Genomic DNA, 16041 nt, shown 5'->3' with positions numbered 1-16041 from the left:
AAGGGCAACCATGGATCCGACAGGAGGCGCGTCCATCCATGATGTAAGATAGTCTAGCTAGACTTTCAGATATTAGACATTTCTCATTTTAACAGAAAGTGGTTTTATTTCAAGTGTAAAGTTAGCTAACTGACTCGCTAGCTAATGTTACGTGTATGATCGTATTATTCATTTCTCAGAGCCATTTGCTTGACTAGTTAGAGCCTAATGTTAGCTAGCTAACATTTAACCTGGTTGGTTAGCTACCTGCAGATTCATGCAGGGTAGTAACGTGATGAGTTGGGATTATGGTTCATTGTTAAGCTAGCTACATGTCTTAACAAAAGACTCCACTATGCAAGTATCCATGTCAATAGAATGCCACTGCAACAACTGTTGATAGACGTACTAGCTGGTAAATTCACTCTGGCTATCTACTCCGATTTCAGACCACGGGTAAGATAGTCTAGATAGATACATTTTCAGACATTACACGTTTCTAATGTTGACATCGTCTTTTCATTTTCATTTAAAGTGTACTGTTAGCTAGCTAGCTACCTGTCTTAACAAAAGACCCTCGTCTAAGTGTGCCAGAGCGCAGAATAACTGATTAATTTATGAATGCTCAACACACAATACTTATTATGTGTCTGGAAGTAGCTTGCAAGCTAGCCAAAGTTAGCCAGTTAGCTTGGGTGCTTGACTGCTGTTGTGAGGTCAGAACGTTCGGATCAACCTTACTCCTCGGCCAGAGCATCCAGTGTGCTCTCTGAATACTCTGAGAGCGAAATGCTCTGAATTTACGAACAGCACAGTTGCAGTCACCAAAGCTCTGGATAACACAACAGCTTAACCAGCTCTGCTAGGGTGAGTAATGTTCAGTGAGCTGTTCTCTCAATTGTGTCTGAAAGTAGCTAGAAAGTTAGCTTGGTTGCTTGACTGTATTTTTTTTATTTTGTATTATTATGAACAAAAATTAAAAACGGAAATATACAAACAAGAGTACATAAACCTAACAGTGGGGGTATTTCATAGAGATAACTTTTTGACAAATTGAAAAAGTATGGAAAGCATTGTTTTTTTGTTTTTACACTTACTGATAGAATTGAAATATGATTTTGAAATGACCCTAAACAATGTGAATAGGAGTTTGTTCTCCGCCCACTTCATTTTATGGATAAAGAATCTGCCATGAAAAATAAACAAATTAACAATGAAAGTTAAATCAGTGTCCATAAAATTTGGATCAAAATAAAAAATAATATTGGTCATTCGAATTAACATTAATTGTAGTTTATTTTAAAATAAAATCTTCTGACATAAGAACAGTCCCAAAATAAATGGTCAAGAGTCTCTGGGTCACAACCACAAAAGACACATATGTTATCAATAGCTATTTTGAATCTGTGTATAATAAAGGTCTTTACAGGGGTGCTTGACTGCTTTTAGTACAGAACGCTCGGCTCAACCCTTAAAGAGATGGGTGGGGCTAAAGCTTAAGAGTGTGTGAACGATACTGAATGGGTGTAGAGGGGCTCTCCAGTAGTAGTACCAAAACATTCAAAGCGCATTTTCTCTTACATGTTTATCAACTTTCAAAGCAAAATTACTTTCCCATTGTTCCTCAACTGTAGAGTATGATATACCATTGTGGCTCTACTTTTATCCAATGTAAAAAATAAAAAAAACACAATTTCAAATTTTGCTACATAAGACTGATTTGAGCCGCTCGGTCACAAATTTTGTCAAATTCAAGAACATTTTGCCATATTTAAAGTTAGTTTCTACAATTCTATGCATTTTACCGTAGCTAATGCTATGTTTTTTTGCAAAAACATAACAAAATGAATACTGCTAAATTCATTGTTTTCAATTCTCCAGGTCTAGCTTTAATTTTGGCGATTGTTAGTCCTCAAAGAGTATTACACATTTTTATTCATTATCGTTTCTACATACTTTATATTGTGTTTTAGTCATTTAAGTTAACACAAAGCATTTTAGCAGCCCCAAAAATGTATTGACAAAAATAAATTATATTTTACACTGATTGGACAGTAGTACTTTTATTTTATGATGTGAAGAACTTTGTTACTTGTATTGAAAAGTACTATTCAATTATTTATTTTTATTATTATGATTAGAGTGCAACACCCTGGCCATGCCGGAATATCCATATTTTCGTTTTAAATAGTAGGCCGTTTGAGAATAAAAAAAAAAAGTTAATTAGTCTGCGACATTTAGAAAATTGGGTATCCTTTAGATGCCATACTATATTTTAGCTTTGACAGCAGTGATCAGTGCTTTATTTTATTATGTTGCTGTCCAGCGGTTCTAAATTTGCGATGCACCTGACCATCCATGTTTTTCTGTGCAATAGCCTTTTGATTTGAACATTTGAAAGTTTTGGTCTGTGTACTAGGCTATTAGATCGATTTAATCTATCTAACAGCACTTTGCTTTCACTAATACATATGAAACGGAACCAAATTATCTGTTTATGTCTTCAGTCTTATTTAAATAGGATAGATGGGCTTTACACAACAGGTGGTTCTAATCCTGAATGTTGATTGGTTAAAACTGCATTCCAGCCAGTGTCTATTCCACAAGTTACCACCGGCTAAATCTATGACGTTAAAATTCCTATTTACTCTGTTCCATCTGACTGCGCAATCTACTGTCTCATCAGCCCAGCCAGGCAATTTATAAACTTGATCTCCACTATCAAAAGCATCTAGATATTATCACGCATTTCTTTTAGACTAACATTTCGTTTTCAACAGTGGAGAATTGTATAAACCTTGCTGTCTGTCTCTCCGACATTTGCAACATTGTTTCAATATTCAAATTCGATCTCCAGCTGTCCAATAGTAATGAATGTGTCAGGACGTGACAGACAGGCAGGCAGAGTTTCTCAGCCAGTAGAAATCATGAATCACCTGGCATAATTTTTATGGATATATACAAATAAATGCCAATTGAAAAAAGGTCAAACTAAACAAATTGCAGCTAGTTTGCAGTCTTTCCAGCTTCAGTTTGAAGTGATTGTGTTGGCTGTGTTGTTGGCTAGCTCCTTTGAACAACCATGTCCTGACAAGAGAACACATTTTCTATGCCAGATGAAATCGCGCATCATCAGCTCATTGTTATGGATGTATCCAAATGATTGTGACTAGAAAACAGCTTGAACAAATGCAAATGCAGCTACTGTTGTTATTCTGGCTGCACTGTTTGACGTGACTGAAAGTTAGACATGGTTGACTAACTAGCACGCAAGGGATAAGAACGTTGCCAGCCAGTATGGCAATGGAACATTGAGAACGAACGACTGGGTCGCGTCCAAAGATGGAGAACAAAAAGACTGAACAACTGGGTCGCGTCTCTGGCAATCGAACCGATGGAACGACCAGCCGGCTTGGGTAGCAACCCTAGATTTGTGTCGGAACCGTATCTTGTGAAAGGATGAAATAGTATGAATAAATGTATCTAAATAATGTTTTTAATTAAAATATGCAAATCATTATTTGAATATGTTGGTAACCCGTGTATGGAAGATATATTGGTACGGTTTGTCAGCCATTGTGCATAACAAGACCTATGCTAATATATCGACTAAAACTGTCATCTCAGGCATTATCACGTAAATATGGTCTACTACGGTACAGTTTGAATGTGATAGGCTGGTTATAGGCAGCTTTTAACTTCTCTAGGGTAGGGGGCAGCATTTGGAATTTTGGATGAAAAGCATGCCCAAATTAAACTGCCTTCTACTCAGGCCCAGAAGATAGGACATGCATATAATTATGCATTATTAAGTATATTTGGATAGAAAACACTCTAAAGTTCCTAAAACTATTAAAATAATGTCTGAGTATAACAGAACTGATTTGGCAGGTGAAAACCTGAGACAAATCCATTCAGGAAGTAGGATTTTCATTTTTTTTTGTTTTCTATTCATTGCCATTACAGTATCCATTGACTTAGGACTCAAATTGTAGTTCCTATGCCTTCCACTAGATGTTAACAACAGTCTTTAGACATTGTTTCAGGCTTGTGCTCTGAAAAACGAAGGAGTAAGAGCAGTCTGAATGAGTAGACCCTGCCGTGTCACAGAGCTTTTCATGCGCGCGACCGAGAGAATGCCTTTCTTGTTTACCTTTTATATTGACAACGTTATTGTCCGGTTGAAATATTATCCATTATTTAGGCTAAAAACAACCTGAGGATTGAATATAAACATTGTTTGACATGTTTCTATGAACTTTACGGATACAATTTGGATTTTTTTTGTCTGATGTGACTGCGTTTGAGCCTGTGGATTACTGAAGAAAACCTCAGTTTTGTTTGCGCGTTTTTGGATATAAAGGGAGACTTTATCAAACAAAAGGAACATTTATTGAACGTCTTCTGAGTGCAAACATATGAAGATCATCAAAAGTAAGTGATTCATTTGTTCTCTATTTCTGACTTGTGTAACTCTTCTACTTGGCTGGTTACTGTTTGTAATGATTTGTCTGCTGGGCTATGTTCTCAGATAATCGTAAGGTATGCCTTCGCGGTATTGAAGAAAAAGAAACGCACAACTATTAAGACGAGGTGCTGGCTAGCGGAGTAGAAACTTGAAAATAAAAGAGAGCCGCACACTCTAGGAGCTCAGATGCAAAAATGTAATACCAACGTTTCGACAGCCAAGCTGTCTTCATCAGGGTATAATCACAAACACTGCGGGCTGACTCGTTTATATAGTGTCAAAAGACACAGGTGTCTGTAATCATGGCCAGGAGTGGCCTAATATCATTGGTTAATAATCAAATATTAAAATGTCATACAAAGAACAGCATACAAATAAATGGATAGCATACGATCATAGATTAATTTGACTATACAAGTTTACAAACAATTACAATGGCAAAGTCACAATAATCACAAGAATGGCTTCAGATCAAAGTCTACGTTGAGACCAAAGGGCGCAAGAGTCTTTAAATTAAAGATCCAGGCAGCCTTTTGTGCCTACAACTCAGTGCAACGATTTTGATGTTAAGGTAGACATGTTTAAGTTTTTTAGAAACATCCGTTTAAGGGAATACTTTAGCTCCCCTAATTCTGACAATTCTATTGAACCAGTAGGTTGCTCTCCTGCACATACTCCGACTCCTTTTAGAAGCAAGAGTTATTTTATATCTCCAGCCAATCGCAATCACTCTATCGAGACATATTGCATACTTGTGGAAAATGATGTTGGACTTCTCCTTAAGAATAAACAGGGATACAAATCTTTCCATAATTTACCCAAGAATGAAAAACAAGCTTTGCTTGACAGTCCTTATTCGCCCCGCTGATAAGGGTGGGTCGGTTGTACTCATTGATAGGACAGCTTATGTACATGAGTGTCATAGACAGCTGCTTGGCAACACCTTTTACAAGAAACTCAGAAGTGACCCCACTTCCCTAGATGGGTATTTAAGTTCTGGTCAGATAACCAAAAAAGAACATGCTTTTTTGGCTATTCAACACCCTTAAATTGCCACTTTCTATACTTTGCCGAAATTACACAAGAATGTTACACAACCTCCAGGGCGCCCTATTGTAGCGTGTATTGATGCAGTAACGGCCCCTCTATCTACTTTTGTTGACTTTTTTATTAGACCACTCGCAGAACAGCTCCCCTCCTTTGTAAAGGACACCAGCAGTATGATCTCTATCATTGAATATCCTCTCCCCAAGAATACCTTGTTAGTTACTTTTGATGTTGAGTCATTATACACTAATATTCCACACGAGGGCGGTATTGAAGCTATGGAACATTTTCTTCTGCAACGTGACCCTAATGAACTACCTTCCAGTGCATGCATTGTAACATTGGCTGAAATAGTACTCACGCATAACTATTTCATGTTTCTAAATGATTTCTTTACTCAGACGAAAGGTACTGCTATGGGATCCCCCATGGCTCCTAACTATGCTAATTTGTATGTGGGTTACATGGAGAAACAGTCTATTTTCAATCCTCTCAAAAATGTTTTCTTGCCTCACATCATTATTTGGAAACGGTATATTGATGATATTTTTGTTCTATGGAGGGGTGATGTAAAACAGCTCCAGGCGTTCCATGCTTTTCTTAACTCCTGTTCTGAGCATCTGAGATTTACTATGCAATCTGATACACGTCAAATCAGTTTTCTTGATCTTCTGATCTTGTGTGAAGATAATGTTCTATACACTGATCTTTACAGGAAGCCTACTGATCGTAACAGTTTGTTGAGGGCTAATAGTTGTCACCCACTTCCCTTGAAAAATAGTTTGCCCTACAGCCAATTCTGTTGAATCAAAAGAATTTGCAAAAAACAATCCGATTTCGACAGAAATATGGCTGAGACCCAAAGAAAGTTCAAGGAGAGGGGCTACAAGAATGATCAGATTAATATTGCCATTGAGAAAATTCTAAACAAAACGAGACATGACCTTTTTCAAGGTCAGTCTCGCAAAAAGACGCATTCTTGCGTTCTAACTACCCGCTATTCAAAGTGCTCTGAACAAATTAAGGGAATTGTTCACAAACATTGGCACATCCTAAAATCCGATGATAGTCTCTGTAATGTGTTTTCGGACCTTCCCTTGGTCGTATTCTCGCGGGGCAGAAATCTCAGAGACCAATTGGTAAACTCTGATTTACCACCCCAAGATATTCCTGAACGTCCCCTACTGGATGGAAATTACAAATGTAATGGCTGTGCTCAATGCAATGGCACTTATAAATGTAGATCCTTCAAACACCCACAAACAGGGAAATCGATCCCAATAAAAGGTGTTATTACGTGCTCCACTAAGGCAGTTATTTATCTTATAACTTGTGGTAAAAATTGTGTGTAAAACAAAGCGCGAATTAAAAGTACGTATCTCAGAGCATCGTAGCACCATTAGGTGTAAAAACTTATCCAGTTGCGGCCCACTTCTTGGAGGCAGGCCACTCGATTTCGTCTCTGCATTATATTGGCATTGAACATGTCACCCTCCCTAGGAGAGGGGGTGACCTTGATAATTTATTGTTAAAATGAGAGGCTGCCTGGATATTTAATTTAAAGACCCTTGCGCCCTTCGGTCTCAATGTAGACTTTGATCTGAAGCCATTCTTGTGATTATTGTGACTTTGCCATTGTAATTGTTTGTAAACTTGTATAGTCAAATTAATCTATGATCGTATGCTATCCATTTGTTTGTATGCTGTTCTTTGTATGACATTTTAATATTTGATTATTAACCAATGATATTAGGCCACTCCTGGCCATGATTACAGACACCTGTGTCTTTTGACACTATATAAACGAGTCATCCCGCAGTGTTTGTGATTATACCCTGATGAAGACAACGTTTCGACAGCCAAGCTGGTATTACATTTTTGCATCTGAGCTCCTAGAGTGTGCGGCTCTCTTTTATTTTCATGCTTTCGCGGTAAAGCATTTTTTAAATCTGACACCGTGGTTGGATTCACAAGAAGTTAATCTTTAAACCTATGTAAATTAGTTGCATCTTTTCTGAATTGTTTTAATGAGTATTTCTGTATTTGAATTTGGCGCCCTGCAATCTCTTGTCCAGGTAGCGTCCCACATACCCTAGAGGTTAAAGGCAGCCTGAGTCGGCCTACAACTCTATTCCTATTCTATTCAGTTTAGAGAAATTCATCATATTGGCAATGAGCTATTATCAGGCTGGTTAATGCGATGCATGTCTGTTGAATTTCGAAAAGTCCACCCGCACTCGGCTCAGCCCCACATACTCAGCTACTGCGTTGCGACCATGGCATACCTTTTACGAAACAGTACCTTCTAATCAGTATGCGACAATGAGTAACTAGTATGTAGTTTAAGTATGTAGTATGCATACTACATACTCAGTCCGGCTTTAAACTTACTCTTGAAAGTTCTAATAGTAGAATGCACAAGTGCAATTTTGAAATTGGGAAGTACATCATCAGTTGCTCTTGTGATGTTAGTCATTGCATACCTTAGAGAGCTATTGAAAACTTTTCAGAAATGTCCAGATCAACTAGCCCATGTCAGCTAACGTTTTTTTATTTAGGTTTTTTAGCCCATAGATATTGTTTCAATTTTTTTGTCACTCAAATATCACATGAATATACACTAGACATTGCAAAATGTATAGCACCTGAAGAAAGTTTGCTTTAAAACTGCTACATTTTCTTTGCACCCATGAAAAAAATTATAGAATTGCTGGAAATAAGCATTAAACCTGCAAAATTACAGTTAACAGCAAACAGTTTGCTTCATGAACAGTGCTTGTGCTCATAGAAATAGACGTGGTGTAAGCTCGCAAAGGGAGGCCCCGAATGAAAACGTTTGGGAAAACCCTGGGCTAGCCTACCTGGTCTAGATTTGAAATCTGATGAAGACTTCATTTGGATAAAGCAAACATCTACCAGATTAACACACACTTTTCACTTAAGACTCACGTGACATTGTGAAATCTCTGTAAATTATTACAGGGGGGCTATACTATGTATGAAATCTGGTGTTTTTATTACAAAATGGACAATTCCTTCCAAATCTGCCTCACTATATAAAATGTGTTTCTGATTCTGACAAGTGTCCCAGAGAAGGTGAAGAAGTGTGAGGCAATAATGTACCTAATGGGGTCCCAGGAGAGCTAATCAGGTTGTGAGAGGCTGAGAGCACAGTGGGTCTTGGGGGTGCTAGTGACTGTCACCCCCAGCTGTGAGCTTCTGTTCTTGCCCCAGAAACATACATGACCATCTCAAGAGAAGATCAGATACTGGGCATTTGCTGTTGTCAACAACAGCACTGACTGGGCTGGAAGATATTGTTGTTCACTTTTGCAGAAATATAAGAAAACAGCCAGGATGGGATTCGTGATAAAGTGACATTATCAGGACAATAGAAGGAGTTGTTTGTCAAAGCTATTAATCTGAGCATTTCTAGATCACTGAATCGATAGGTCACTTTAAGAGTTTTTAAGGCACAACAAGACATGAATGCACCATCCAAGGCTAATGGATTAATTGCCATTATATGCATACTGTCAACAGACATCATCTTCACTCATAAATAAAGCATGAAACGACATGTCAAAAAAAAATGATAATCACGTTTAGTTGATTTACTTTTGATTATTTTTGACAGACGTGTCATTGTGTGACAGGCAACATGAAAATCATGTCTTCGCAACATCTGAAATCACATGTATCAATATAGAACATGCACTTACTTACCTGTGCAAAATAAAGATTGAGCAGACACAGAGTGAAAAATTGGAGGCATACTGGAAAACAGTACAAAAGCCAGTAAGGGAAATGCTGCAACTGGTTCGCTTGGACAATGTTCTTGAAGTAGAATGAAAATAATGTAGTCCTTAGCGCTGACCACAGCAAACAGAGAAAAAGAAAGACACTCTGGTAGCTGAAGCGCTTGTGTCCATAACGCAAAATGAGCCAAAGTTGCAAGTAAACAAACACAAAAAGCAGGGAATATAGGATGGTATACACAATGGTGAGTCCGAGCTCCACAGACGGAGGAACCGCAGCTCGAATCGGTTCATCACTTGAGTCCGTTACAGACGTGAAATCACTGAGGCTGACCTGGTTATCTGTCAACAACATAGCGAACGGATAAATCTAACATCGACGACTTAAATAAGAATATCTAATGTTTAATTCTAAAATAATAAAAAGGTCAAACTTTTGATGTAAAAAAAACCAACAACATAAACGTCCACTGAAAAACAATAGCTCGAACGCATAAAATCAACTGCCCTAACTAAAACCAATGGTTTAGCGATAGCATGTGTGTGACTTTCTACCATGGATTACATTACAGCTAGGTATAAAACAGAAGACAAACAAGAAAACACTCCAGGGGACACCCCCAATCTCCGCACAGCAGCTCCCCCGTGCAAAAAAAACAAACTAAGAGGGAAAAAAGGGGGCGTGATGCAGGGAGCGAGCAGCTGAGAGTAGCGGTTGTCACTAGTTACCCCACCCACAAAGTAAAAATTGGCAATATCGTCAAAATTCATTAAAACAAAAATGAGAAGGTTAGGTTTAGGCATAGTGTTAGCAATGTCGTTAAGGTTATGTTTAAGGTCAGGTTTAAAATAAAATTTTAGGAAGATAAATTGTATAAATGGGCGGGGTTTTAAGACTTGGTGGCTGTGGTAACTAGTGACGACCAAGCGACGTTGTAGTTTAGTTTAGCCTCTTGACCAATAACCGTGCACTGGCTCCCTTCCAACGCCATCTTGGCTCCCTTTTGATCACATTCTACGTTGAAATGCTTCACCCAGAACCAAAATGGTGTCCAATTTCAGCAGACAACCCCTTCTATAATTCTCTCTCCACCCACTACTTCATCATTGGTCAGTGTGGTGCCCAGCCTCCAGAATCTTTCTTTTTTAATTGGTTTGCAATGATGTCAGTTCTAAAGGTGCAGCCCCCTTATTTTTCAATTTCAAAATCCATCACTGATTGAATAGTTAATTGGGACTCATGAAGATAAACAGCAACACAAAAATTGCATCCCTCTCTCATGTGGGTAGTTTATCTACATAATCACAAAAAGCAATTAAAAATACAGCTCGTTACCAGGTAGTGTAAGTTGTCGAATAGCTAGTTATATTTCATCTTTCTGCAATTTACTAGAGTGCCCTTATCAAGGCATTGCATTTAAATGTCCCTTGCCTGGTTAGTTAGCAATGTTAGCAATAACAAATTACTTTGAATTATGTCAAAAATATTCAAGTTATTGCTACTAGATTGTGTCAGTTGCTTGAGCTATATGTTAGGCTCGGGCCTTCATTCACGGGACCGTGGCTGCGTTTCAAACAATTAGCCAAGCATGGGAAGTTGGCAATGTAATACCCTGACTGCAAAATACATTTTGAAATCTCTGTTATTCAATTATTGCGCGCGCCTGCGTTGTCAAAGGATAAAATGGAAGTCCTTTCTATTTCTGAAGCAGATCGTGCTGCAAGTCCTGCCTCTCCCATCTCCTCATTGGTTTATTGAAGCAGGTACCCACGTGCCATCTCCTCATTGGTTATACCCACGTGGGTGATTGAAAAACGGACTGTGTTGCTGGTCATTGTGTTAATACTATGAAAGTGTAGATGCCAATCACCATATAAGTTCAAAGATGAAAAAGCCTGGAAAGAGGAGAGATGACTAGAAACAATTCGGTTGACAGTTTTATGTGTGGATTAATTGTCGGGGTAGAGGACCTTGTGCATTTCAGGTAAAATAACACCTCAATGTTTATGTCCCAGGACAAATTACCTAGCAACTGCAAGCTAGCTAAATTGGACAAATTAGCTATTTAATGCTTTTCAACCTGTCCCCAAATTGTCATTGGTTCAGAGTTTGTTTTGATATTTTAACCTGCATGGCGGGACTGCGTTTGGTGTAGGGGGACAAAATAAATGTATGCACGATGGCGCATGCACGCAGCCGGATTGGGTTCTGTGTAAGCCCCTCAAGCCTAATTATTTTATCAATTCTCATTTTGTGTACAATTCTGTTCACTCCGGGGCCTGAAACATCCCATAATTCAATACACTTACAGAGAAAAGTCAGTGAAAACTTAAAACCAACATCAATATGGAGACGTCAACATGTAAGTGGGGTGGCAGGGTAGCCTAGTGGTTAGAGCGTTGGGCTAGTAACCGAAAGGTTGCAAGTTTGAATCCCTGAGCTGACAAGATACAAATCTGTCATTCTGCCCCTGAACAAGGCAGTTAACCCACTGTTCCTAGGCCGTCATTGAAAATAAGAATTTGTTCTTAACTGACTTGCCTAGTTAAATAAAGAAAAAAAAAGTAAAGACTAATGTCAATAATTTGGAAATTGTGCCACTAATGCACATGATGGCACAAACATGTAACGTAAAAGTAATGATGTTTTTGTTTGGTTAGCTTTTGGAAGCGTTAGCTAACATATACAACTTTCCACTTACACATTGTAATTTTCTATTTACACTGTGATATCATCGGATAGCTAGTATTCGATGTCTGCCCATGTGTTGTCTTCTAGCCAAGATGTGAAATGCATTCATAATTGACTCTAGTGCATTTAATGCACACACAACAACTACCAGTGGTTCCATGATGACTGGAAACAACCATAGGATGAACGAGTGATGAATTTCCAGGCAAGTTCAGTTCATTTAAAATGTATTAATTCTTCCCTCGCCCCTTGCCCTGCAAGTGTCAATTCATCAGATGTCATCAAAAGTGTCCACTTAATTTGAGGGCTGGGGGGGAGTGTTTGTCTTACGTGTTTGGAATGCATCTTATGTCTGTTTCCTCAGCCCTATGTTGCCTTGGACCTATGCTGCCTGGGACCTATATTCCCTCAACCCATGTTCCCTCAGCCCTATGTTCCCTAAGTTTTTGAAATACGTATTTTAATTACTTTAGAGTATTTTGTCATTTGTATTTCACTGGCCTGCACTACCATGCAATGTATTTTGTAATAAGTTACACATTTTCAAAATACAAAATACTTGTCTATACCATTTAAAAAAAATAGCAGCTCACAATTTTGTGGCCTCCTATCAGGGTTGGGTATGTTACTTTCTAAACATAATCCATTGCAGTTACTAGTTACCTGTAATCAGTAACTTTTGGATTACCCAAACTCAGTAACGTAATCTGATTACTTTCAGTTACTTTTAGATTATTTCCCCCCTAAGAGGCATTAAAAGAAGGCAGGATAAATTGTTTCTTTACATAGCTGGCCATAAATGAATATTGCATTTTACTTTATGGGTTGTAGGCTTCTTCATACCCATACCTTTTCCTTTAATACAGATAATAATACTATTAGGCTGTATCTTTATATTAAAAACAAAAGTACGTCAGATTTCCAGCCATTCCAATTCATTTAATACCCCTTGATCTTCAAGAATAGGACTTGGAAATATAATAATAAATAAAATAATTAGGTGGGTGCTTATATTTGTCTTATGTACAAGTGCGTATTAATTGAGACACCCTTGGAGTGGGATCACGACCATGGTCTGCCATTATCAATGGCAACCATGGAGAAATTAAGTGCTCCCAAGTGGCACAGCGGTCTAAGGCACTGCATCTCAGTGCTAGAGGCGTCACTACAGAGCCTGGTTTGGATCCTGGGCTGTATCACAACCGGCCGTGATTGGGAGCCCCATAGGGCGGCATCTGTGATTGGGAGCCCCATAGGGCGGCATACAATTGGCCCAGCGTCGTCCGGGTTAGGGTTTGGCCGGGGTAGGCAGTCACTGTAAATAAGAATTGGTTCTTAACTGCCTTGTCTAGTTAAATAAAAATAAAATAGTGCCTTTCTCAAGGGCACAATATTATTCTTGGGTATTCAAGCTAGCGACCTTTTTGTTACTGACCCAACGCTCCAACTGCTAGGCTACCTGCCACTATCTGGGAATATAGATTAGCCATATTGTTTTACCTGAGCATAACCCAAAAACTAAGGACTTATTAGTCTACTCTGTTGTTTATGATTTTGTTGTCATGGAGGACTGATTGAGCTCATTGCTTCGAGTTGAAAAATAAATGCTGCTCTCATGGAATGCCTTTGAGCCCTACCGAAAAGTACTATTTTTAGGGGAAAAATTAATGCCATATGCTGAATTTGCTATAGGCCTACTATTATTTACATTTTTGTTGATGACACTTAATTTGCAGCTGTTTAAGTCTATAAAACATGTGCAAGTTTGAGCATGTGTCCATTAGGCCTATGAACATATTTTTTTAATCAGCACGAATAGACCTATACATTTGTGAACATCCATCCACAACAACCACAATCTGTAACGCCAAACGAGAGAGCAGCAGTATGAATCACATCATTGCGCTACGTAGATATTCACAATAAATGAAATTCTTATCGGCTACACCACTGCTGTCATTCTTACCTCCAAGCGTTTATTCAAGTTGAATGTATAATCTTTGGATGCCGACAGCAGTTGCACCATTGGAAGACATAGCTTGGGCTGTAGCCTACAAAAGCCTATTCCTGCTTTTTTCCCGTGATCCATCAAATGCATTTTGTGTGTCATAGTGGTCTCTGACTTCTGGTCAGACTCGCTCAGGCAGAACAAATTTAAACATGGGCTTTTTTCAATGCTGATTTTAATGTTGTTGAGAGAACCTAATTTCTGACATTAAAAGTAATCCTATAATTCATTATCTAGTTTTCAAAAGTGTCTGTAGTCTGATTACAATATTTTTGCTGGTAACAATAGATGACAGTTAATTTTTTTGTGATCAGTTGCATGTAGCAAATTACATCTAATCTGTTACACTCCAACCCTGCATCCCTATTTACTACATTGGAATCAGAAGTGTGATGGCACTAGGGTGTGATAAAAGCATCTGCTAAATGAACAATGTAATGTAAAAATGATTTGCAAAGCACACTGGGTATTATTCTAATGATCTTCATCCCCAAATTTGATTAAAATACAAATGATTTGAAAAAGCATTTGTGCCAATTTTGATTGAAACCGGTTCAGTGGGTACCGGTTCATAGGGCCCAGGCGACATATGGTGGGCCCCTCATCCACCATGGCATGGTTCATGTGTCTTCATATGTTTGCTGTGCACAAAAAGTTGAGCAATGCACCACTTCAGAAATAGACAATTACAAATACAAGAACATGTTTCAGTTGAATACAATATGCACAAAAACAAGATATAGATTTATCAATAATGGCTGTAGATGCTGAAAAGGCTTTCGACCATCTTCAATGGCCTTTTCTATTCAAAACTTTGGAAACTTTTAACTTTCCAGCTGAAATAAACTATATTTTATAAATGCCCTAAAGCAAAAATATACACAAATAATACGTTCTGATGAAATGATGCAATTGTTTTAGAAAGGGGGAAAAGACAGGGATGACTCCTCTCCTGTTTGCACTGGCAATTGAACTGCTTGCAGAAATAATTAGACAGGACCCAAACGTAACAGGTAAACATGAATATAAACTAAAATGATTTCCAGATGATCTCCTGATATACCTGACCAATATTGAAAACTCAATGCCCCCTTTTCTAAAAATATTTTCAGAATGCTCAAAAATCTCAGGATATAAAACTTACGTGGAAAAAAGGAAATAATGGCAATAAGAAAAAGAATAGCTCACGATCTACAGCAATTCTTTAAGTGGACCACAAAAAATATTCAATACTTAAGATGCTTAATAAGTGAAAACAAATATATAAAGATAACTTTGTTCCATTCCTCAACAATATGAAAGCAGATCTAATTAAATGGAATAATCTTCCCATAAATCTTGCAGGCAGAATAAACCTCTTCAGAAGGGCATGGCTCCCCAAATTTCTGTATTAATTTTCAATAATACCAATTACCCCATTGAAGACAAGTCTGAGAGTGGTTTTTAACCTTCTACACTTGGAATTGAATCAATTCACTACCCAAGGCTTTTACTTGCGACATACAGTTAAATGAACTAAAGAGGATGAACTTGAAGATGTGCATGCTCATCCCTATAATCTTTTTATGTGTCTATTTTCAAAGGATAAAGCTAAGAACATTCACTTCATAGTTAAGAACACTATAACAATATGGAAGAAAATTCAACAAGAATCATTATCACTCCCTAAAAACACAACCTTATACAACAATCCTTGGATAGCTTTTCAGAATTCACTGACAATTGTTCCACATGGGAAAACTAAAGTAATAGAAACCGTAAATGACTTATTAACAGGAAATACATGTCACGGCCGTTGGTGGAAGAAGGTGAGGACCAAGGTGCAGCGTGGTACGTGTTCGTCATTTTTATTTAACTGAACACTGAATAACCAAAACAACACGAAACCGCTCCGTCAGGTGCAACCCAGACTAAATAAGACAATAACGACCCACACCACACAGGTGGGAAAAGGCTACCTAAGTATGGTTCTCAATCAGAGACAACGATAGACAGCTGCCTCTGAGATCCACGCCCGGCCAAACAACACAGAAATAGAAAATGAACATAGAATGCCCACCCTAGTCACACCATGGCCTAACCAAAATTG

The 16041-nt window shown here is 38.1% G+C and overlaps 1 protein-coding gene across 2 annotated transcripts in view; it reads right to left on the bottom strand.

Annotated features, from left to right (window-relative positions):
- Positions 1-9915, bottom strand: part of LOC139383342 (G protein-coupled receptor 137Ba-like) — a 59714-nt gene extending 49799 nt beyond the window's left edge. For both annotated transcript variants that reach the window (XM_071127845.1, XM_071127846.1), the window contains exon 1: positions 9221-9915. In XM_071127845.1, the coding sequence (XP_070983946.1) occupies positions 9221-9607 (387 nt within the window). In that variant the 5' untranslated portion in view covers positions 9608-9915. The remainder of the gene's footprint in view (positions 1-9220) is intronic.
- Positions 9916-16041: the final 6126 nt, after the last annotated feature.

Source organism: Oncorhynchus clarkii, chromosome 25 (genome assembly GCF_045791955.1).
Source record: "Oncorhynchus clarkii lewisi isolate Uvic-CL-2024 chromosome 25, UVic_Ocla_1.0, whole genome shotgun sequence".
NCBI lineage: Eukaryota > Metazoa > Chordata > Actinopteri > Salmoniformes > Salmonidae > Oncorhynchus > Oncorhynchus clarkii.
The sequence above is the reverse complement of the archived record's forward strand: the minus strand, read 5'-3'. Positions and strand labels throughout refer to the sequence as shown.